This window comes from Engystomops pustulosus, chromosome 3, assembly GCF_040894005.1.
Source record: "Engystomops pustulosus chromosome 3, aEngPut4.maternal, whole genome shotgun sequence".
Lineage (NCBI taxonomy): Eukaryota > Metazoa > Chordata > Amphibia > Anura > Leptodactylidae > Engystomops > Engystomops pustulosus.
In genome coordinates, this window is record NC_092413.1 from 127,504,129 (window position 1) to 127,527,301 (window position 23,173).

Genomic DNA, 23,173 nt, shown 5'->3' on the forward strand with positions numbered 1-23,173 from the left:
TTTCATCAAGTATATATACTCACAAAAAATAGGTGCGGGGGAGGGAGTGGGAGCTGAACGCCCAAAGGAGGGCAACGGCCGTTTCGCGCTGTGCTGCGCTTCTTCCGACCTTCAGGGCCGGATACATACTGAGGATACATACCTCCAAATACATGGAACCCATGCACTCCCAAGTGTGATAACCTACCCCTTTATCTCGTGGATAGGAGTAGTGCCATCTTCTTTTATCTTCTGTGAATTTTGATATTTTAGGAATAATACAGATCTGCATAAGGTGGTTTTTACAAGACATTTTTGCTTTCAGCTAAAAATGTATTTCCTCCAAAAATGTTATAGTGCAATGTTTGTTTTACATTGCTAGTGAATAACGTACACTAAAAACAGCACATTTTTTTTCTAAATTAATATTTTTTTGTTTGTGTACGTTTACCATTTTATTTTAAATGCGGAAAGATCCAAGGCATGGCATTTGTTCTGAAAATTTCTGTTAACAGCTTGTAAAAAAGGTTTTATCAAGAATAATCAGAATGTAATGCATCACTGTACTCATGAACAGGCAGTCATGTTATATAGAAAATCATTTTCATATTTGTAATATACAGGTGAAAGAATCCAAATGATTAAAAAATGATTGAAACATGCTTTAGCCTTGGGATCTATAGCATCTTCTGCGGTGTAACCTAACTTTTTTCTGCATTTGGCTGATAAAAGGCAAAAATGTCTATCTATAAATAGTAACCATTTCTATAGTTTGGATTGTTTTACCTGCATATTGCATAAATAAAAATGAAGATTTTCTCTAAGATTGCAATAGTACAGTCTGAAATTGCTGATAGGGTTTCCACCCTCCACCACCAGTCTATTTGTACTGAGTGCACTGCAACAAATTTGTATGATTCAGATTTAAAAAAACAAAAAATCTGCAATTCATGTCCCAAACAAATCCACAAAGCAATGTGTTTGAAGGAAGGAATTATGGTAAAAAAATATTGTACTTATTTTATGTTTAAGACATATTGTAGAAGAATCTGCAAAACTAGGGTTTTCTCAGGGGTTTCAGGGGTATGGCCTTGGTGCAAATGTCCATCTCCTCACTGATGAGGACATAGTATCCCAGTATTACAGACACAAGTACCGAAACTCATCAGTTGACCGTTATCCATTGTTGTATAATAGAATTGTATTGTTTTTCAGTAAAATCTAAGACACTTATTCTTGTCATGAAGGCCCTTTAGCATTCTTCTAAAACTGCATGATGGGATACACATGGGGACTCCTGAAGGATGTACCAACATACAGGGTAACTGTGTTTTATACATAAAAAATGGTAAATGTGCAATGTGTATTATAGATGTGTGTCCTACTAGACAGATGTATGTTCTCTACCCATCACTAAGTGAAATCACTAAGAAGGAAACATACAAAACAGAAAAAAACACAATGTTAGACCTTTTGGCCACTAATCCAATAATAAAGGGACAAATTGAAAACATAAGGAGAAAAATCTATTTATTTAGCTTTTCTTTCTAACATTTTAATTGGTTAGAATGATCTTAATTCTAGTTCATATGTCTTTGAGACTTGCTTGTATGGTGTTTAATCTTTTAAACATTGAGGAGGGGCCCCCCTTTTTCTTCTCCTTTTAATACCTAAACCTCTCCCCTCCCCCTTTTCCCTACTATCTTGTCTTTTTCGGTTTCATGTGTTTCTTTTTGTAGTTGGGATGTACCTTTCCTTCATGTATTTTGTTGTAATATCAACTTGAACTACCTGCTCTTCCTTAATGTTGGAGCAGTTCTTATCATATCCCTCTCCATTATATCAGTCTGCAACAGTCACAAACGATTGGAGTTCTAATTTTTCTAAGTCTACCAACATCTACCAGTTCTTGTTTTTCGTGTGTTATGTTTGTAAGGTTATGGGCCTGTGTCATAAGCTTTTGTTCTGGGAATCAAACTGTAACCTGAGCCATAGTAAAATGAGCATTGTGTCTCATTGTCTCATTGCTTTAATATATGCAACACAATACTTAGACAAGCAGAAATAGGATTAGTTGTATGTATTAATTTCAATATTAGCAGGCAAAGTGGCATTTGATAATTTACTTGTATTCATTTGTGTCACATTAGTTGCACAGCATGCATTGCTTCTTTTTGTCTATTCTGTATTTTGTAAATGAAATGCAAGTATGACTGAGAAGCAAATGAGTACTCCTACTTAGAATTGATAGATATATGTTAATAACCATATAATAATAAACTTCCAGCACACAATAGAGAACCTACATAATGAACTAGTTACAGGACAGAAGACAAATGATTGTGAAGCAATGTATAAAAGTATAGGCAGAAAGCTAAATGACGATATCTAGGGCGTTAGCATTTGGCTCAGTTGTGGAGTCATATCAAAAGCGATATTTCAGGTCATAAAGTAGAAAATAATGCTTCAAGCCATTATGGATATTTTTATTTTCATTACAAGGGCGGAATTCTATATTTTTACATTTCATAAAATGAATCAAATGAATAATAGATAAGGCACGGGAATGACAGAAAATTACAGGACCATTAGAGAAGAAGAAACATTACGCTTTTCAGCCACACATCCATATAAAAATAGTATAGATGTTTTCAATCATTTGTAAAACTTTTGCCTGTGTGCATACAAATTTTTTTTGAGTTTTTATCCAGCATTTCATTTTGCATGGAAATAAACTGCAGTTAAATAGGGGATTCCATTAACCAAAATTATTCTTTGCTTTTGATATTGAATTGAAGCCTACACAATGTTTAAAACAACATTAATAATTTTAGTATAAATGCGGACAAAAAAAATTGTCCATCAAACAGAAAAATATGAAAACTTGATAATTCATGCATTCTCTTTAAAGAAGAAAAATATAAGATTTTTTCCTTAATAATTTAACAAGAAACAGGAAATATATGAGAAGGACATACAGTATAACTGCCTTTCCTCTAAAAACTGCAGCTAAATAAGCAACAAAAGCCAAAAAAAAACTTAAAGAAAATCTACCATTTGATTTCTTTCGTTATGAAGCAAACATATCTTTAGAATGGTGTAGCTACACGGATGCAGGCACATATCTTGTTTAATCTTTGAGCTGAGGGGTTTTGCTGAAAAAGCCATTATAAAATTCAGGACCTTGGGAAAGCTGGATGTCTACATAAACACAGTACACATGGAGCTTCCTGAGCTGTGCAGACAGAACTAATCAATCTGAGCTGGATCACTCATGCACAGCAGCTGGGAGATGGTGCAGAGACTGATTACTTCTGCTTCTCAGGTATAAAATAATGATTACATAATTCTCTGGTGCAGTGCATAACTAATGTGAAAGGAAAAACACTGAGCCAGGCAAAGGAGCGAGAGAGCTTCATTATCATAATTTTATAATAGTTTTTTCAGCAAAACCACTCAGCACACGGATTAAACAAGATATGTGCCTGTATCAGTGTAGCTACAGCATTTTCAAGGTATGTTTGGTTCATAACGCATCAACTCAAATGGTAGGTTACCTTTAAGCTTTCCTTATTACAGAAAAACCTTTCCATTGTTTACCTCCTATAGATAAACACTAGTCCATGGTCATGTGATGTCACACAGGTGTACAGCTTGTTATCACATAGCTCTGAGTACACTGTTATAACAAGCTGTGCATCTGTGTGAGATCACATGACCAATGTTTATATACAGGAATTACCCGATGAAGCTTCCTGTTGCATAACAGCAAGCAAAGATTTTGGATTTTCATTGCACAAACAAGATCAGTTATTTGCTAGAATGTGCTTAAAATGGACAACTTCTTTTAAGTATAACTTATTGTACAACTGAAGTTATCATGAACAAAACAGATATCAAATCTTTTATTTCAAATCATTAAAAAGGGAAGTTTTAATGTTTGTTTTTCTGATCTTGTGGTGGATCAGAACTATGGACACTCCACTGGACTTAGTGGCTTCAGTTATTTGCACAGAACATTGGATGGAACAACTATTTTTTTTCCCCATCTGAAATAACTGAAGCCTAATGGAAACTGACACGTTTCATTAAAATCAATGGATGTTTTAACAAATCCGTTAGTCTTCAATTATTAACATTTTTCTAACAGAAGTTAATAGTAGTAAAGACATACAGCTCTTCCGGCTTTGAAACATTGAATATGATGTCCTCCCACACACTGTACCTAGCAGGAGAAGGTGATGCCCACTGCATTTAAATCTCTGACATTTGTGCTCAATAATTAATTCCTGGCAAACACCAGAAGGGTAAAATTGGGTTTGCATGGATTGTGAGGATATTGCAGATTGTCCTCGCTAAAACAATTTAGCCATACCTAGGTTAAATGCTAAACAATTCACTGCTTTCAATTACTAACACATAATAAGAGATAACCTTTTTGCAGCAGCGCAGAATCTGCAAGGCAGAGAAACTCGGAAATTTTAACCCCATTTATAATTGAATAAAGCTTCTACATGCTGGAATAAGTTATGAATTCTAAAACCCTTTAATGACCGAAAGTAATTTGCAATTTGTTTCACAGGCTGGTTAAAAAGCCATGACATTTATGTTACAATTTTTGAAATTGTGGGAGTTACAATATTTTCGTAACCCTTAGTTATATAAACAGAGGTAGCGAAACAGAGTTTGCCGTTTGCTCCATCCCTAAAATGACAAACCAATGAATGGATTTTATAAAAGTAAAACTAACGAGCAAAGACCAATTTATTCCTGCCACACAGGGTAACAGAAAAAGGCTAAAAAATAAAATTTAATTTCTACACTTGCATAATAATAAAATCTGAATTTTCTGCATGTACGTATGTCTGGAAAGTTGGATTGGAGAATATCCTTCACCTCTAGTTAGTCAAAGCTTTACCTTTTCCTGTATTTTAGGCATGATCATAAGCGGATTGAGTGAATTGGACCTGAGGTGCTAACTTACTCTTGTAAGGAAGATGGACACGACAATAAAAATGGTTCATGTGGCATCGCTGGACAGGTAGCATACGGCTGAACTAAAAACAATACCTTCTCAATGGATGCATAGGTCTTATTTTAAGGGACTGGGACTTGGACTTGCTGTACTGTTTAACAGAATGAAGTCATAGTCAGGACCATTTTTATGGATCACTCTTGCACCATACATCACAAGTGTAACTTTAATGTTTATAATGTACATTTAAAATAAATCAAGGAAAATAAATTGAAAATATAGTTGAAAATGCTCAATTTATTAAAATGCACAAAGCTAGTAATAGGGGAATCGGACAAGGTTTCTGCTGCATGTTAAATCCACATTAGCTGCAAGAAAACCTTTCCAACATGTCAAGGTTGTTCTATCACATGGAAATTACACTATGTAGTTAGGCACCAGAAACAAAAACAAAATACACATGCAAGAAGTGTAGGATTATTTCGCAGCTGCCATGAATAAAATAGAAAATAATGAATTGTGTTTCTACAGATGATGCATAACGTCTTTAATTTAACCAAAACCAGAATGTGAGTTACTAAATTGTTCCCCTGACAGTCCTGATCTAAGAGAGCAGCCAAGGGACACACAAGGGTTGATAACTGTCTCTAAGATAACAATTGCCCGGTAATTTACAAAAAGTAGAGGAAAGAAATCTAGAGGTCTTTTGGTTTAGCAGAAAGTATCCACTATTACACCTACAATGCCACAATATCATCTTCAAGGCCACATTCACATTTGTAGATCATAAAAGGGGGTGTTGGCAGCAGACAGATACCCAAGGCTTCTAAGGTAGTTCAAGGCTTCTAGGGGACCCGTGGCCAAGACCTACAACTTAACTTGGCCATTTGTCAAAACAGTGGTACCTGACACAGTGGTTTGCAGACCAGAACTATGACTTTACAACATTGGGGCTCATTTACTAAGGGTCCGTGGACCGCATTTTTGTCGGGTTTCCTGACGTTTTCCGAGTTGTGCCGCATTTAACAAGGGTTTTTGGAGCGAGCAATCAGATTTTGCTGCATCGGCGCCAGCTTTCACGCGACACAAATCGGGGGGGGGGGGGGGGCGACAATCCGGCGGATTCGGACAATGAGCAGGATTTAACATCGCAAATTGTGACGCAAGACATGCACTCGCATACACCGGGAAGAAGAAGGTGAACTCCGGCGGACCTCAGCAGGTTGGTGAATCGCGCCAGACTTCATCTTCGTCAGACCATCTGGAGCTGCCCTTACTTCCCATGATGCTTTGTATTCTTTCATGAAGTACACTGAAATTTTTGTACATACAGAATCTGTACAGTGCCTAGCCTGGAATCATCAATCATGTGTAAGAGCATGGAAAATAGAATAAGTAGTAGAAACCAGAAGTTAACAGTTATACAAAGTGTATAGTCTGTGCTGGGTTAGTGTCCAGAGAGCAGAAGGTGGGGCAAGGGTGCTGCAGAGGAGTATATGATAAGGATTGAGGTAAAGAGGGAAACAGAAACATCTGCAGATGGAGGGTCTGATAGGGAACAGGTGAGCCCTTTTCCCTCACTGTTACGTTCAGAAGACTTCTGCAACCCCATAGGTGCACAGACACAGCTCTACTGCTTGCTACACACAAATTGAGGAGGGAGCAACAGTCTCTCCCTCCACCAATTATAGTCTGTGGAATTTATTGTGTATACATTTGATAGTTTAACAGAGATAAGAAGCACAGCCTGGGGACAGACAACTAGTGCAGGGACAGGTTAAATGGAGGAGGATAGCAAAGAAGCTGCAAGACATGGTAATGAAGGGAAAGAAATGTGGTAATGAAGGAAAAAGTTGTCCTACATCCCAGGAGCTATTGATTTGTGGAAGAAAAAAACCCAGCAGAATTGGGCTTTAATGATTTGTTGTTGTTTATTCTTTTTATTCTTACTTTGCATACTGTATGTTCTATGGTCTGGTATAAAGCCTTTTGGTGATTATTGGTAGTGCAATATTTACTACCCTGTAGCGTTCCTTGTATGAAAAAACTAAAACTTCCTACCTGCTATAACAGCCACAACCAATGATGGTATCAAGATACAGTTTGTAGTAGCTGAAGTGAGCCAAATTACATGCACACAACTATGTATTTTTCACATCTGGGTCATCCTCATGTGGCCTGCTCACGCACAGATGAAAGGTGTCGCAAACTTGGGCAGGAATAGGAGGTGCTCTGAGTTTTCTGCCTCAGTTCTTGCATAATACTCATTTTGGCATGGCACTTGGTGCTATGCATAAGGGTATGTGCTGTAAGGATATATAAATCTCATAGGCTTTAAAACTTAGATTTTGTAATTAGTCCAGACAGTGATTTTAAGGCCCCTTTGATCTAGAATAATACTTAGAGCAAAGAGAAAGTCACAATGTGCTTCCACTGGACAGCTAAATGCTTTATGTGTGGTATTGTTGAAGTTTAGCATGTTTTAGTTGATTTAAAAAAATTAAATATTTTGTATTTTATCTTCTGAGGTCGGTAACTTTTTCATACTTTGGTGGACTGAGCTGTGCAAGACATCAGTTTTTGTGAAATGAGATAACATTTTAATTGCTACCAATGAAAGTGTTGTTTCGGACATTTGGAGATATTTTCCGCTATGGGGTTCACTGCCAGGAAATATCCGTTTTTATATTTTGATAGATTAGACATTTTGGGATGTGACGATGCCTAACATGTTTATGATTTCATTATTTCTATATAAGTTCTAAGGAAAGGGGGATGATTTGAACTTTTCGTTTTTTATTTTAAAAATTATGGTTGTTTAACAAATATATTTTTTCTACTTTTTCACAATTTTTTAAGCGGGAGTGGCGATTCAGACAAAGATGGCGATGGCGATGCCCATGCGCGGAAAGAATTTAAATACTACCGGCAGCTTTGCAGGGTGCATTTAAATGGTTAATATTTAACATGTCAGTGTGTGACCAATTTGCAATCACCCGATGCCAAGCCATGACATTGGGGAACGTCCTGGTGCGAAAAGGGGTTAAACCCATTCAGAAAGTTAGAATATTCTGTTGCTTGAATGGAGACTGGATATGCAATTCTTACATATATCATCCATCTAAGTGAACAACCTAAAATACATAGGAAAATGTAAACGGAATGTCAACATTAAACAAGAAATCGTAACATAAGAATGTCTATTAAAAGAACAGCTGCTTTTAGTTTTTACAACAACTCTAGACTACTGTTTAGGGTCTCGGAGGTACCATCGAAATGTAGAGAAAATGGAAACTAGGGACCAGAAAAAGTCTAAATATAGCAATTAGAATACCTTTATGAGACCAGATGTGAAACAATCCATTCTTTGGAGAGATAGGGAGAACGGTTGAAATAAGTATTGAACGTGTCACTAATTTTGTAAATATGGCAATATGACATGGTTATTGACATGAAAATCTCCTCAGATGTCAGTAAAAATCCTTTCAAGGCACACAGGAAAAGAAATCAAACCATAGATTACCATAAATGGAGTTATGCTTGACAATGTAAAAATTACACTTGGAAAAATTATTTTATGAAGAAAGAGCGGTGCAAAAAGCCACAGAAAGTCATGACACCAGCTGAAATCTATCTGAATTGATGGCTTTACAAAAAGTGTCTCATTACCAATGTGCCACACAAGAAATATCTCAGGATGGGTAAAACCATGAAGATCTTTGTACAACTATTAAAGGCTCCAGGGAGCACCAATTGGGCCATAATCTGAAAGTGGAAAGAACATACTTTAACCATAAACCACAGAGGAGTAAAAATAATTATCAGAAGAGTTTCCCAGAAAGTTGTTGTGGAGAGCTACAGAAAAACTTGCAGCAGGTACAATTGTGTTACAGAAAACAAAGCAACTAAACTCCATGGCTTGTATGCACGATCACCATGCAAAACTCCACTGCTCAACAAGAAGCAAGTTCAAGTGTGTTTAAAGTTTGCTATGCAACATTAAGACAAGCATGTGAAATACTTGCAGAATAGCGTCTGCTCAGATGAGATACAAATTTTACCTTAAAAATGCTATTGTACGCCCCATCTTTGCATATGCGCCCACAAAACATGATAACAGTAAAGTTTGGAGGTGGGAACATTATAGTGAACAGCATTTCCAAGACTTTTCCTGTGTAATTTCTTATTACATATGACTTAATGTGTGGACATCTCTGGTTTTATTTCTATGTCAGTGTGGATTGAAAGGGTTCTTACCGATATCTGCTGAGAATTTCAATTTAATAGATCTTTTAGGAATATATTTACTTAAAAAATGTTCCGTTTTCAATACGTATTTCAGCCTTTGTATATGAATGATAAAAAATACTTAACATACACAGTCACGGCTTCTTACAATGTAGGAGACGTGTACAATAACACATGTGCAAGCTTTGAACCTTGCGCGACAAAATGATGTCACCGAGGCCGGCGCATCATCCTGAGAGCGGAGAGACTCTCGCATTAGCCCACCGCCAAGGTATGCCCACCAATAATGCTGACTATATGAGCTTTTGAGTATATGAGCTATATGAGTATATGAACTGTTTGCAGAATACTCAGCATATGAGCTGGTACTTTTAGTACTCCAGCAGTACACTGCATATAACAATGAGAAATGTAAAATGAGAAATACTATAGTCATGAGGCTGGAGTACTACAAGTACCAGCTCATATGCTGAGTATATGAGCTGGCACTTGTACTCTGGCCTCATGGCCATATGAGCCACATAATAATCAGTACCATATACTAAAACCAGGGAGAAACTGAGAACTGTTGAGGAAGAGCTTCGTGTGTGTCTTTCCACCATTCCTGCCAGGATATCCCTTTTGTGTTTATCGAAACAGGCCCAGGTTTCACACTGAGTGAGTAAAATAAATTTAGAATCTATATTATTAACTATATGTAGAATATGACTGTTTTAGTGTCATTTTGTGCTATTTTGGTTGGTGGTGTGCCCCAGGATTTTCTAAGTATAAAAAGTGTGCCGCAGCTCAAAAAAGGTTGAAAATCACTGAACTAGAATAGCACCTTTACTGAGGTTACCTCTACTCTCTAGAAGTCTGATGCATTACAGCAGAGGGGATATTCTGAGTATAGTATTCTTACCATTACATACACTCACCGGCCACTTTATTAGGTACACCTGTCCAACTGCTCGTTAACACTTAATTTCTAATCAGCCAATCACATGGCGGCAACTCCGTGCATTTAGGCATGTAAACATGGTTAAGACAATATTGTGCAGTTCAAACCGAGCATCAGTATGGGGAAGAAAGGTGATTTGAGTGCCTTTGAACGTGGCATGGTTGTTGGTGCCAGAAGGGCTGGTCTGAGTATTTCAGAACTGCTGATTTTCACGCACAACCATCTCTAGGGTTTACAGAGAATGGTCCGATAAAGAAAAAAACATCCAGTGAGCGGCAGTTCTGTGGGCGGAAATGCCTTGTTGAAGCCAGAGGTCAGAGGAGAATGGGCAGACTTGTTTGAGCTGATAGAAAGGCAACAGTGACTCAGATCGCCACCCGTTACAACCATGGTAGGCAGAATAGCATCTCTGAATGCACAGTACGTCGAACTGTGACAGATGGGCTACAGCAGCAGAAGACCACACCGGGTGCCACGCCTTTCAGCTAAGAACAGGAAACTGAGGCTACAATTTGCACAAGCTCATCGAAATTGGACAGTAGAAGACTGGAAAAAACGTTGCCTGGTCTGATGAGTCTCGATTTCTACTGCGACATTCGGATGGTAGGGTCAGAATTTGGCGTCAACAACATGAAAGCATGGATCCATTCTGCCTTGTATCAATGGTTCAGGCTGGTGGGGGTGGTGTCATGGTGTGGGGAATATTTTCTTGGCACTCTTTGGGCCCCTTGGTACCAATTGAGCATCGTTGCAACGCCACAGCCTACCTGAGTATTGTTGCTGACCATGTCCATCCCTTTATGACCACAATGTACCCAACATCTGATGGCTACTTTCAGCAGGATAATGTGCCATGTCATAAAGCTGGAATCATCTCAGACTGGTTTCTTGAACATGACAATGAGTTCACTGTACTCAAATGGCCTCCACAGTCACCAGATCTCAATCCAATAGAGCATCTTTGGGATGTGGTGGAACGGCAGATTCGCATCATGGATTTGCAGCCGACAAATCTCTGGCAACTGTGTGATGCCATCATGTCAATATGGACCAAAATCTCTGAGGAATGCTTCCAGCACCTTGTTGAGTCTATGCCACAAAGAATTGAGGCAGTTCTGAAGGCAAAAGGGGGTCCAACCCGTTACTAGCATGGTGTACCTAATAAAGTAGCCGGTGAGTGTATATTATTATTATTATTATTAAGCAATGAAGATTATTGGTGGATAAAATATGATACATAGTAAAATATTATACTTCTGTAGATCACATCTGAACACATAATTCTCAGTGTCTATTTCATTGCTGATCAAGAAGATCTTATAATTTCAGGTACTTGATGATATATAGTAGCAGATCTAGAGTAGGATAACTATTTCGGGCAAAAGGATCTCACTGTATGGATGGAACAGAATCTGGAAAATAACCGTGCACTCCAACTGGACTCTCTATTGAAACCTTATTAGTTCCACATGCATGTAAAAATATCTACCGCGATCTCTAACAGTTTTGGCTCTACAATTATCCACTTAATCCAACAAAAAAAGAATTTCACTTATTTTCCTTCTTACGGCACATTTGTAGTAGACATCTAACGTATCACTGTATATCAAGAACTGCATACGCAAGCAATCCTTTAATTAAATATTTACATTGTTTAGGAGATTATGTCTCGCGCAGCTTGACTACAGCACACTCATTGTTTATTTAAACTAATGCATTTTCAATAACAATTACTCAAAAGGAGGATTAGTTTAATCCCTTAGAAAACGTGCATCTGTAAATGTATTTGTAAAAATGTAATTGTATTACAATACTACACTACAAGGGCACATCCTGTATTGCCCTGAGATCTTGCAGCCTGCTCTTCATTAATTTATTGTTACTATCATTCTAAAAGTATCAGAGGAAATCAGAGGAAGATTTCTACAGCTGGAACATGTTGGCAGTATTCTCAGGATCAGTACAAGTAGCCTACTAGAAGCTGTAACTTTCTCTATTTAGATTATTTAGGAAACCTAGTGCTTATGAGTGCAACATATGTGGCCCAGTCATAAATATATGTTACCAATATAAAATAATGTTTAGTTTCATATTTTTAAGTATTATTGACCTGTAGACCACAAGTGCTGTATATGTACTGAACTCATGTCATGTTATGTTAAGCCTTCACCTGATAGCAGTGCAGAAACAAAGTGAAGATGTCTGCAATCCAGTAGGGCATTATGTCATGTAGCCCAGGCAAAATTGTTCCCAACCCCTGCTTGGCAGGCGATGCAATTGGCTGGTCAATTCGGACACGTCAATCACAAAAAAAAAGAAAAAAAAAAAAGAAAAAAAGTTGTACCGGCCACCAAAACGACAGATGGCACAGTAAATGGGGTTGACTGGTGTGAAGACCACAGTAATAGAGTGCTAGCTCTGCATGACGTTGTGCTCCCTTGTGATGCTGGGTTGAAGGGGACGTGTGGTTCTCTACAGTAATTGCTGATAAAAGCGGTCAGAAAGAGTACTTCGCAAGGGGAGTACACATTTTGTTATATACACTGGGGGGCAGGGGCTGGCAGGCTGCACACTGGGGGGCAGGGGCTGGCAGGCTGCACACTGGGGGGCAGGGGCTGGCAGGCTGCACACTGGGGGGCAGGGGCTGGCAGGCTGCACACTGGGGGGCAGGGGCTGGCAGGCTGCACACTGGGGGGCAGGGGCTGGCAGGCTGCACACTGGGGGGCAGGGGCTGGCAGGCTGCACACTGGGGGGCAGGGGCTGGCAGGCTGCACACTGGGGGGCAGGGGCTGGCAGGCTGCACACTGGGGGGCAGGGGCTGGCAGGCTGCACACTGGGGGACAGGGGCTGGCAGGCTGCACACTGGGGGACAGGGGCTGGCAGGCTGCACACTGGGGGACAGGGGCTGGCAGGCTGCACACTGGGGGACAGGGGCTGGCAGGCTGCACACTGGGGGACAGGGGCTGGCAGGCTGCACACTGGGGGACAGGGGCTGGCAGGCTGCACACTGGGGGGCAGGGGCTGGCAGGCTGCACACTGGGGGACAGGGGCTGGCAGGCTGCACACTGGGGGACAGGGGCTGGCAGGCTGCACACTGGGGGACAGGGGCTGGCAGGCTGCACACTGGGGGACAGGGGCTGGCAGGCTGCACACTGGGGGACAGGGGCTGGCAGGCTGCACACTGGGGGACAGGGGCTGGCAGGCTTTATGCTGGGGACAGGGGCTGGCAGGCTTTATGCTGGGGACAGGGGCTGCAAGCTATATACTGGGGGCAGAGGCTGCTGGATATATATTGGAGGCAGAGGACTGGCTGTATACTAGAGCATGAGCATGCAGTCTATATACTGGGGGCAGGGGGCTTCTGACTATATACTAGCTGGCAGGCTATATACTAGGATTTTACTTGAATCAGTATAACAGAGAAGCCATTGTGCTGACCCCAATTCACATTAACACTGTGCGAGGGAGCATAAACCCTGCCACCAAGCAGGACTGCATCCTAGAATACAAAAAATATATATGGGGAAGGGTGGATCAAGCACTACTGCCATATAGAAAACAAGGGTGTGGGGTACAAAAAACTAGCAGTGCACTTCGTACATATGGCAAAGAATAAAGCCAATGTGCAGACCAAGCAGGAACATTGAATAATATAGTTTTGTCTGTTATTAATGCAAAACCAACATTTTTCTCTCCCGATGACCTTAAACTTTCTGTTCCTGCCAACCTCTAGAAATAAAAAAAGAATCTTTACAATAGAGCCCTTGCCAAGGTACTTTGGGAACATTTCATTTTTTCTTATAACCCAAACTGTAGGGCTCCTATAACTGAAGTGCAACATTTTGTAACATAAAACATACTTCATTTACACATCAACAAATATTACAAGCAAAAATTTAAGATCTGTGCAACAAAATATAAAAAAATCAAGTTTCTATTAAAAAACAAAAATACTTACTTGTACTGTGGAGCTTATCTCTGATGCAAACCCTCCTGTTAGTGGAGCTTCATGACTGATGAGTAACCGGCCAGTCTTTGCCACAGACTACAAAAAACAATATATATGAATGATTCAATGCCCTGCAAAAGCATTATTACTTCACTTAAAAACCTAAATTTAATTTAACAGTGTACATATTTTATATGGCGTTAAAAACCTTAAGAGCAACTAGAGATACTAAAAACAAACCATACTTTGTCCATCTTCCCAGACATTCAGTGGAAGGTTGGTACAGCGTTTCGAATATAATGTGCACCAGATAATTTAGATGCATGGTGAACAGATCACTTCTGATGCTTTTTCAGGAAACATTAAAACTAAAGATGAAAACTAATTTAATTATTTAGAATAAAAAAACCTGTGAAATGTATATGCCTGCAGTGCATTGCTGAGCACTTTCTTCACAGTACATAAGTACTGTTTATGAATTTCTATAAGAAATATTGTCCATGATGTAAAGTAATGCAAAAAATGCCAAATACAAGATAAACACATAATATTTCCATCCAAGGTCCCAAGATACTTTAGTATATGTGTAATGTAGATAAAACCATTATATTTGGAATATGTTTTATAATAATAAAAACAATAATGATAAATAAAATAATAAAGTAAAATGGACTCCGAATGTGTCTTGTGGTATCTGGCACCAAAATGCTACCTGCTGATCCTTTAAAGTGTTACTTTTTTAACAGTTTTCTACTCTGCAGGCTCTATTCTCATTTCCCTTTCCTTCTATGTGCAGGTAGGTCAAAATTAACTTTAAATTAACTAGGTAGGTAGGTGGATAGGTAGGTAGGTGGAAATTAACTGTATTGGCTTGCAATTATGTGAATCAGGAACATGGATTAAAAAAAAAACCTTCCTATGCAGCAATTTACAGTCTCATTCAGTCCCTGCTCCCTCCTCCCCCCTACATAGACTGCTACAGAGAATTGTTATAAGATGGAATTCAGTAGATATTTCTAGCGTCACTATACCTTGGAGAGGGGAACAAAAAAAGTGCCTGGTTAATAACTTCAAATTATGAGGGGCTACCTCCCAATTCACAGATTTTTGTTTAGATTAAAAATCAGTGGAATCGAGACACCTTTAACGCTTTGTCATGTTCCTCAAGCCAACCTGTGATATTCAGTTAGAAGAAGAGATCACTGTTGTTGTCAAGGTGTTGAGTAGATCTGCAACATTAAGATAGAATGTACTCAGAAAATCCCCAACATGAGTAGCGCGAGCCAAGATATCCTAGCAAAATGTACAGTGTCTTTGCCCATTTCTCTTCTTCCCATTGAACAATCTGGAAACAATTATTCTCCAAGTAAGCAACGCACCCACATTCATCCACAATATTAAAAAAAAAGTAAACCTGATTCAATAGACCAGGTCATCCTATTCTATAACTAAAATATATAGGTAACATGTTTAGAATGATAGTTTTGTGGAGTACAGGAACCATTTCCTTGCATAGTAATTTTATGGAAAACAGTCATCACTTGATAAAGTAGAGAATTATGGAAGGCCAAGAGCAATCTTCATGTCACAGAATATGACTCTAATGTATCCTGACATTTTAATAAGCCTCTACTTATGTGCCACATATTGAAAAGTAGCTTAAATCCATGTATACCTTTTTTCCTTTTGAAAATGCTCAAATCTCAGTTTTTCACATATAAAGAAAACAGTCATAGACCATCAGGATTAATATTCCAACAGGCACCAGGTCTGACAAATCTTAGTGACAAACCCACATTAACACAAAAGTAAAACGCAAGATCTAAAAATACTACTGAAAAAAAAGTTAAAACATGCAACAAATAATTTATCCCTTTTCCATTGGCTCACACTTCTCATCTCTCAGGATCCAGAGCATGCAATGTAAGGCATACAGTAGATTGTGATAAAATGCTTTATAGACTAATCTTTCAGAGTGCATTGTCATGCTTTGCTGTGCTATGGTGACATGGATCCGTAAAGCACTCTGAAAGATTATCTGCAAAAACTGTATGTGAACGAGTGATACATAATAAACAGTGATCTGCAGGATATTTTAATATAGTCCATATTCCATGAACTAAAGGCATATCCTGAGATGTCCAAAGTACAGCAATGCTAAAGACCACAAGCCAGATGTGGATTGCATAATTCTCCAAAAGTATATATTCTGTGGCTAGCCTATTGATGTATCCGCATAGGCCTGGTTATTTATCCTCATAAGCAGACCTAAATATTTAACACAAATAATGCTTCAGAATACCATGTATTTCAGAGTACCCCAATAAGACAAAAAGAAAAGAAAAAGAAAAAAGTTAATTTATTATTACTAATACATTCCGTGATTTTATGACGAAAACTGTTGCTATGTTAATATTTAGTGTACCCTAACATCAAAGGAATCTTCCGGAAATAGGAGCTTCTGATGCAAAATCATAGGGGCAGATTTATCAAGTGTCTGAAAGTCAGAATATTTCTAGTTGCCCATGGCAACTAATCACAGCTCAGCTTTCATTTTATCAGTGCTCATTAATATATTTTAAAGGGGAGCTGTCATTGGTTGCCGTGGGCAACTAGAATTATTCTGACTTTCAGACAGCATGATAAATCCATAATGTTATAAATTAATGAATACAACAAGACTCAATGTCAATTATCACAAATTGAAGCTTTTATATCCTTTCTAAAGTAAACAGAGTTATCTCCAAAATCTATCTACAACTACAACTCCCATGATCCCGCAGTTTTCAGTAACAGTAGATCTAACAGACTGTCCTTCTCTGTTATCATAGTAATGTGTGAAACTACCATTACTGCACATTGCCAAGGCAGGTGGAGGACATGTGGTGTGGACATATGACCAGTAGCCATCTTCTATCTGGTCTCTCCACAACAGTGCTCCTTTTAACAAGAAACTTTTATTAAGCCTGTAGCAACCACAGCACTGTACAATGGTGAGACTACAACGAATGCTCATTCACTTAGTTCCCCAAATAATGGCCACTGTTATCCTGGTGATTGAAAGTGTCCCCATGATTTGGACCTCTAACGAGTGTGAGGACGAGGTGCTATCCTGGACAGGAATTGTCTACAAAAAAAAAAAAAAGTAACCTGTATTCACTTTAAGGGGTATTTCCATCTGGGCATTTACGATTAATTAAATTCATTTGTCACATATTAACATTTCTTCAATTTGATGTTATTTTAAAAAAATGTTCCTGTGTGAAGATAATTTCTCATAAATGTAGCCATGGTGTCCCTTAGAAACAAGATAGCTTCCTCGGATATGACCACCTCACATTTTGGCAGCAATGGCCAGACATTCACTATTGAGTCCTGCCTGACCTCCTGGCTTCAGCCTTCATTACCACAGGACGGCTGTAGTATATGCAGTAACTCTTGGACATTTCATATACAAAAACCTTTTGTTTCTTTGTGCAATCACTCCAGCAGAGGTGGTCGTATCCAATGACACAGTCTTGTTTGTAATTGACCATATCACTACATTTATTAGAAATTATCTTCACACAGGTACATTTTTTAATAACATCCAATTGAAGAAATGTATATAATATATATATATATATATATATATATATATATATATATATATATATATATATATATATAGCAGATTAATGAAACTGAATGTAAATGCCCAGACGAGAATACCGCTTTAAATTATAAATCTTAAGTCATGTCTCATTCCTGTATATTCTATATCATTTTTGGCATTTGGTGAAATACAGTGAATGTAGAAAGGCACAATATAATAAATTGCTAGCCCTGTTACTAAATCAGAATTACAAAATAAAAAGACAAGGGGTGGCAATTTGTCGAAATATATTTTTATGGTGTGTCATAATATAAAGCAGTGCTGTAACTGAAGTAGTGACAAGAATGAAGATGAATCAGCTGTTAATGATAGTCTCTCGACTCAAAGAAAACAAGGCAGAGTATATAAGGTTACCAAAGTACAGAAAACTGAATACAATAACTAAATGAATGATTTATTCTAAAGATATCTTTATCCAAATCTCCAAGTCGGCTGAATATATTGTACATGAACCACAAGAAGTCCCATATCCTCCGTTGTAAAAAAGTATAGGTTACCCTTTCCGGATATCATGTCCAGATGTGGCTAGGCACCAAGCTTGGAACATAACTAAAAGATTTACAAATGGAAAGTTCAAATTCAAGTCAAAAAAAGATTAAATGTTAAGACCTGTAAAATATGTTCCAAATATCCCCACTGGTTATAGACTCTTTCCTCCCATTAACAGAGGAGAATCAATCTTGATCAGCCACAATGCATGAACTACACATTCTCGATAGCTAGGTTTTCCCTGTCTAAATCAATAGGTACAAACGTCAACTTCTGTGGAAAATATACCATTAAGTATATAATCTAGAAAAGCTGGTATGCAAGTTAAAATGGGATTTGTCATTTAAAACATTTGTAACCTGTCAAGCCTCAGTTTCCTGTAATGCTGCGATCTAGTAATGCTTCAAAGATTACATTATAGATAGATTTCATAAATCTTTAAATTACTACATATACCAGTAGCGCAAGCGGAAAAACTTCATATATTTCATGAAGCAGACAGAAATGCATAAAAGTCTGCAGAAATGTAATCAAAGCTAATAGGAGCCTACTTAAAAAAAATCTAAAATACATTCTAGTTTACTTAACCAAATTTCTGTTCACTTCTTTCAATACGAATATACTATATAGAAAATAAAAAACCCTTGAAATTATGATTCGTAAAGCACTGTGGAATTTCATGGCGCTGTATAAATAATTATTATTAAATTAAAAAGTGTGCAAAAGACACTGCCATAATTCAACTAATGCCACATAGTGCAGCCCCTTTAAGGACAGAGGAGACTAATCTGAGTGGGGAGGGTCCAACTACTGGGACCTCCAATGATCACAGAAATGGATCCCCGGTGATCCAGGCAGGCATGTGTTCCGACGCTCCGTTCAATAGTTTGGGAGTGTAAATTGCCAGACACAGTGCTCAGATATCACTGGAACTCAAATAGTCAGTGATGGGATTGTCAGAAATAGCCATGGACCGTGCTCCACAAATACCAAATGGAATAGGTGTCCATTCTTGTGATCAGTTGGGGTCCCACCAATCAGATTGTTATGCCTTATCCTGTTTCCTTCAGAGAGGGACAATGATCATCGATGACGTATGTAGAGATGAGTTACCGTAACCACCGAAGAACAGGTTAACATTAACACATTCATCGCCCTAAACCCCGTTACCATATTGCAGGGAAGGTTAAAATGCAAACAAATAGTGTGATACCTTTGTCTTCTTGTCTTCGTATGAGTGGATCTCACAGTATGGTGCATTTTAAAGTCTTTAAACATAATAGGACTAAAAGAACTATATACTGTTAAGATTAATTTTATACATCCTCTTAGGAATCACTAAATGCCTGACACTACCATCTGATAACACTTGAAAACATGCAAAAATGACACAAATGCTTGAGCATTTGTTAAGAAAAAAAAGAAAGCAAAAAAAAAAAAAACACTTGGACCGTGCACACATTTCTGATGTCAACAGCTATAAATCCACTCTAACATCATGAGCTATCTGAACACAAACATTTTCCACAAAACACAGCTGGGAATCGCAGACAACTCATACTCCATACAGCAAAAGTAAACATTAAAAGCTCCTGGAGCACCTGAGCCCGCTTGTGCATTTCTGTATGAATGCTGTACTCTCTGAGCCTCTGTATTACTGGCAGACCTATGCAATTAGCTTAGAATCCACTAGCAATTACGTTTATGGCAACAACATTGCAGGTAGCCCAGCGTTACCTGTAAGACCTATTAAACTATATAATACACTACAACACACCTGTTGCCCAAACTCTTCTGATAAATAAGTGAATACAAAAAAAAAATGCCATAATGTGATCCCAGACCTAAGGACTGGCTTTGGAGGTCAGTGGTTACAGTTGGGAAAAGGAATTGTTTTAAAACTTTATGAGAAGAGGTGGTGGACCTCCTTTGTACTTCTATTCATTATGGGAGCTTCCAAGACAGTCTGGCCTATCAAAGAATGAACTTAAACCACACTCGGTACCCTTCATACAAGTTCCACTGATGACTCTATCCATGGGATTTGAACCACTATTCTACAAGAAAAGACTTATTCATCCCCTCTAACTAAAGACCTAGTCATGAAGGCAGTGGAGCTACCCTGCCTCCTCCCGGCGGCTGACACTCCTCTCTGGCGACATCTTCCTCCGCAGCTCTTGAGAATATCAGGCAGGAGCAGTGTGCCTGTGAGCTAGGTGCGGTTTCTGTGTTTCCCCGACCGACTACAGAGGTGGAGTGAAGCTCCGCAGCTCCGGCATAGATGTGTTGTCTGGCAATGTGCACTGTAATGGTGCATGTGTGGTGCCTCTGTTATTATGTATAGTGGCATCCATGTAAATTTTTATCCCGAATGCTGTGGATAGGGGTTAACAATAAAACATGGGATAAGCCTCAAGCATCTGTGACCTGGCCACTGATTTGTTGGTTATACTCCCTTTAACAACTTCTGTTAGATAGTAATCATTGTACACGCGGAACAAAAAGACCAACTAACCCAGCTGTCATAACATTTCTATTTGGCCTCAAAGCCATGCAGATCAATGAAATGAATAAATTGCCCATTTTTGTAATTGCCATCATGAACTATGCAATTTTTTGCTGAAAAATAAAATGCCAAGATGTAGAAGTACAAAAAAGTTGTGTTTACAAGGTCTAAAAAGTTGTGTAATACTCACACACCACATTCTTCATTTCAGTGTATTGCCACGTTAATAAGTCTTCAAATCGCACATGTGTATATTTTGTGCATGTGTGTGTATCTCCCTCCATTTAGTGTCTAAGCACAAGTATTTAAGAGAAGTTCATTTGTTAACACCAAAGAGAAATGTAGGCATCACATCACTTTGTAAGATATATCAGTGTGTGTTTCACACGTATGGCAAACTTTATGTCAGGGCACAACAGCGAGTCACCTCCCGATCTGGCAAATCCACAGTCAATACAAGCAATTAGCACCGATGACTCAATACTTCACATTTTCTCTGCTTTCCAGAGTCTGCTATTGTGTCTGGTATGGCGCTTTAACATTTATGGACATATGGACTAAAGTATGGAGTATGGAGTACCCTAAAGTTTTTCACTATGTATTTGCTGATCGCTAGATGAAAATGTTTTATGGAAAAAAAATTTTGCACAAAAGTATTTACCTGTGGAAAGCAGAGAAAATGTGAAGTATTGAGTCAGTGGTGCTAATTGCTTGTATTGGCATCACATCAAATAAATAAGAACACAAAAACATTTACCTTATTCACACATATAGGAAACTTATGAGTAAGGAGCACCAGCTAGTGACCAGTGATGGCAAACCTTTTAGAGGCCGAGTGCCCAAACTACAACAAAGACCCGCTTATTTATCGCAAAGTGCCAGCACAGAAATGTAATTTGTGATTTATACTTCCTTCTCTGTCACAGTTTTCATTGATACCAGCACCTGAGGACACCAATAAAGAAGAAAATAGTCCCAGGTAGCGCTGTCACTTTAAAATAGCTCTGTGCACAGCAAGTCCTGGGCTGTGTGGGACTGCAGGAAGAGACCTGGAGTCATCTCTGTTGATGGCCTGAGTGCCCACATAAAGGGCTCTGAGTGCCACCTCTGGCACCAGTGCCATAGGTTAGCCATCACTGAGCTAGTCAGTAGAGTCACAGCTGTAAACATTTTTCAACCATATTGAATACACATGCATTTTAAGTAATGACAAACACATTCACACATAAAACCCAGATTAACAACTCAACACAATATTTAAGTCTTTTTCACACTTCAATATTCAGTTTCATATTAGCGAAGTAGGATCAAACGCCATGAACTTTACTTTTAACACCCAGTTGTTTTAAGTTTCAACTCCGTTCCATGTTGAACCAATTTTCCTGTTTGTTTTACTCATTCAGAATATGCAATTTTAAAAGGACTATACGGTGAAACCTCTGAAATAGTTATATTTCAAATTGGTGTTCTCAAGGAAACACATTAAAATCACAAAAAAGTGATTTAGATAAAAGGTGGTATTATACAGAGGTTTCACTGTATTCTATAGGTAAAGAAAAGATAACCTTTAGGCAGTGAACGAGACAGAGCACGGAGTGCTGTTCTTCACAAATTCCAATGCAACTTCAATTAGTGAGAACAGGATCCCCAATTGTGTGATCAGTGGGGTTCCAAGCAGTCGGATTTGTATCAATGAGATTGTTATGCCCCATCCAGAGGATAACAATGATACATGAAACAACTCTAAGGGATTAAATAGAAGTAACTTGATGAGAGAAGTGTGAGACACTTTTCCCCTAAACCAATCAACAGGGACACATATCTGGAAAGAGTTAACTACATATTCCTGTAGTGGCCAGAAGCAGCAACTCTCTTTGAAAGGGAATTGGAGTACACCTATCATTTCTGTGCCCCTGTGTTTAGAGGCATACAGCTGATGGGTAACAAGGCCAAGGGTCTGCCCTCCACCAGTTTAGTATTGATGGCATATCCTATTCCTATAGATATGAGATGATGCAGTATACATGCTTAATTTGATGCACAGTTGAATAGTGTAAATGAGACCTCTGTTCTCGTGATAAGTGGGAGTCTAATTGGTTTGGTTAACAATAAAACTTGGAACATTCCCTTTAAAGTCACCATTGATACAGTGCACATTCCTAGATTACCCTTGCATGATTACATCCACTACAGGATACACAGATGGTTACACCAGTCACTGATATATGGTTTCCTAGTCATCAAATTAGTTTAACAACATCCCTTCTAAAAAATGGTCTAGGCTTAAAAACTTGCATGATAAATCTTTACACCACTTATTCATATGTAAAATAAATGTATAAGCAATATTGTTGTATAACCCCAGCAAATAGCATCTGCCTTATGTTCTACAACAAATGCCTCAGGCTTCTAATAATTTCACTGCAAGTTCA

At 38.5% G+C, this 23,173-nt stretch overlaps 1 protein-coding gene across 1 annotated transcript in view; it reads right to left on the reverse strand.

Moving 5' to 3' along the window:
* Positions 1–23,173, reverse strand: part of BCKDHB (branched chain keto acid dehydrogenase E1 subunit beta) — a 102,994-nt gene that overhangs the window by 10,948 nt on the left and 68,873 nt on the right. The window contains exon 9 of the mRNA XM_072142064.1: positions 14,101–14,187. Coding sequence (XP_071998165.1) covers positions 14,101–14,187 — 87 coding nt within the window. The remainder of the gene's footprint in view (positions 1–14,100; positions 14,188–23,173) is intronic.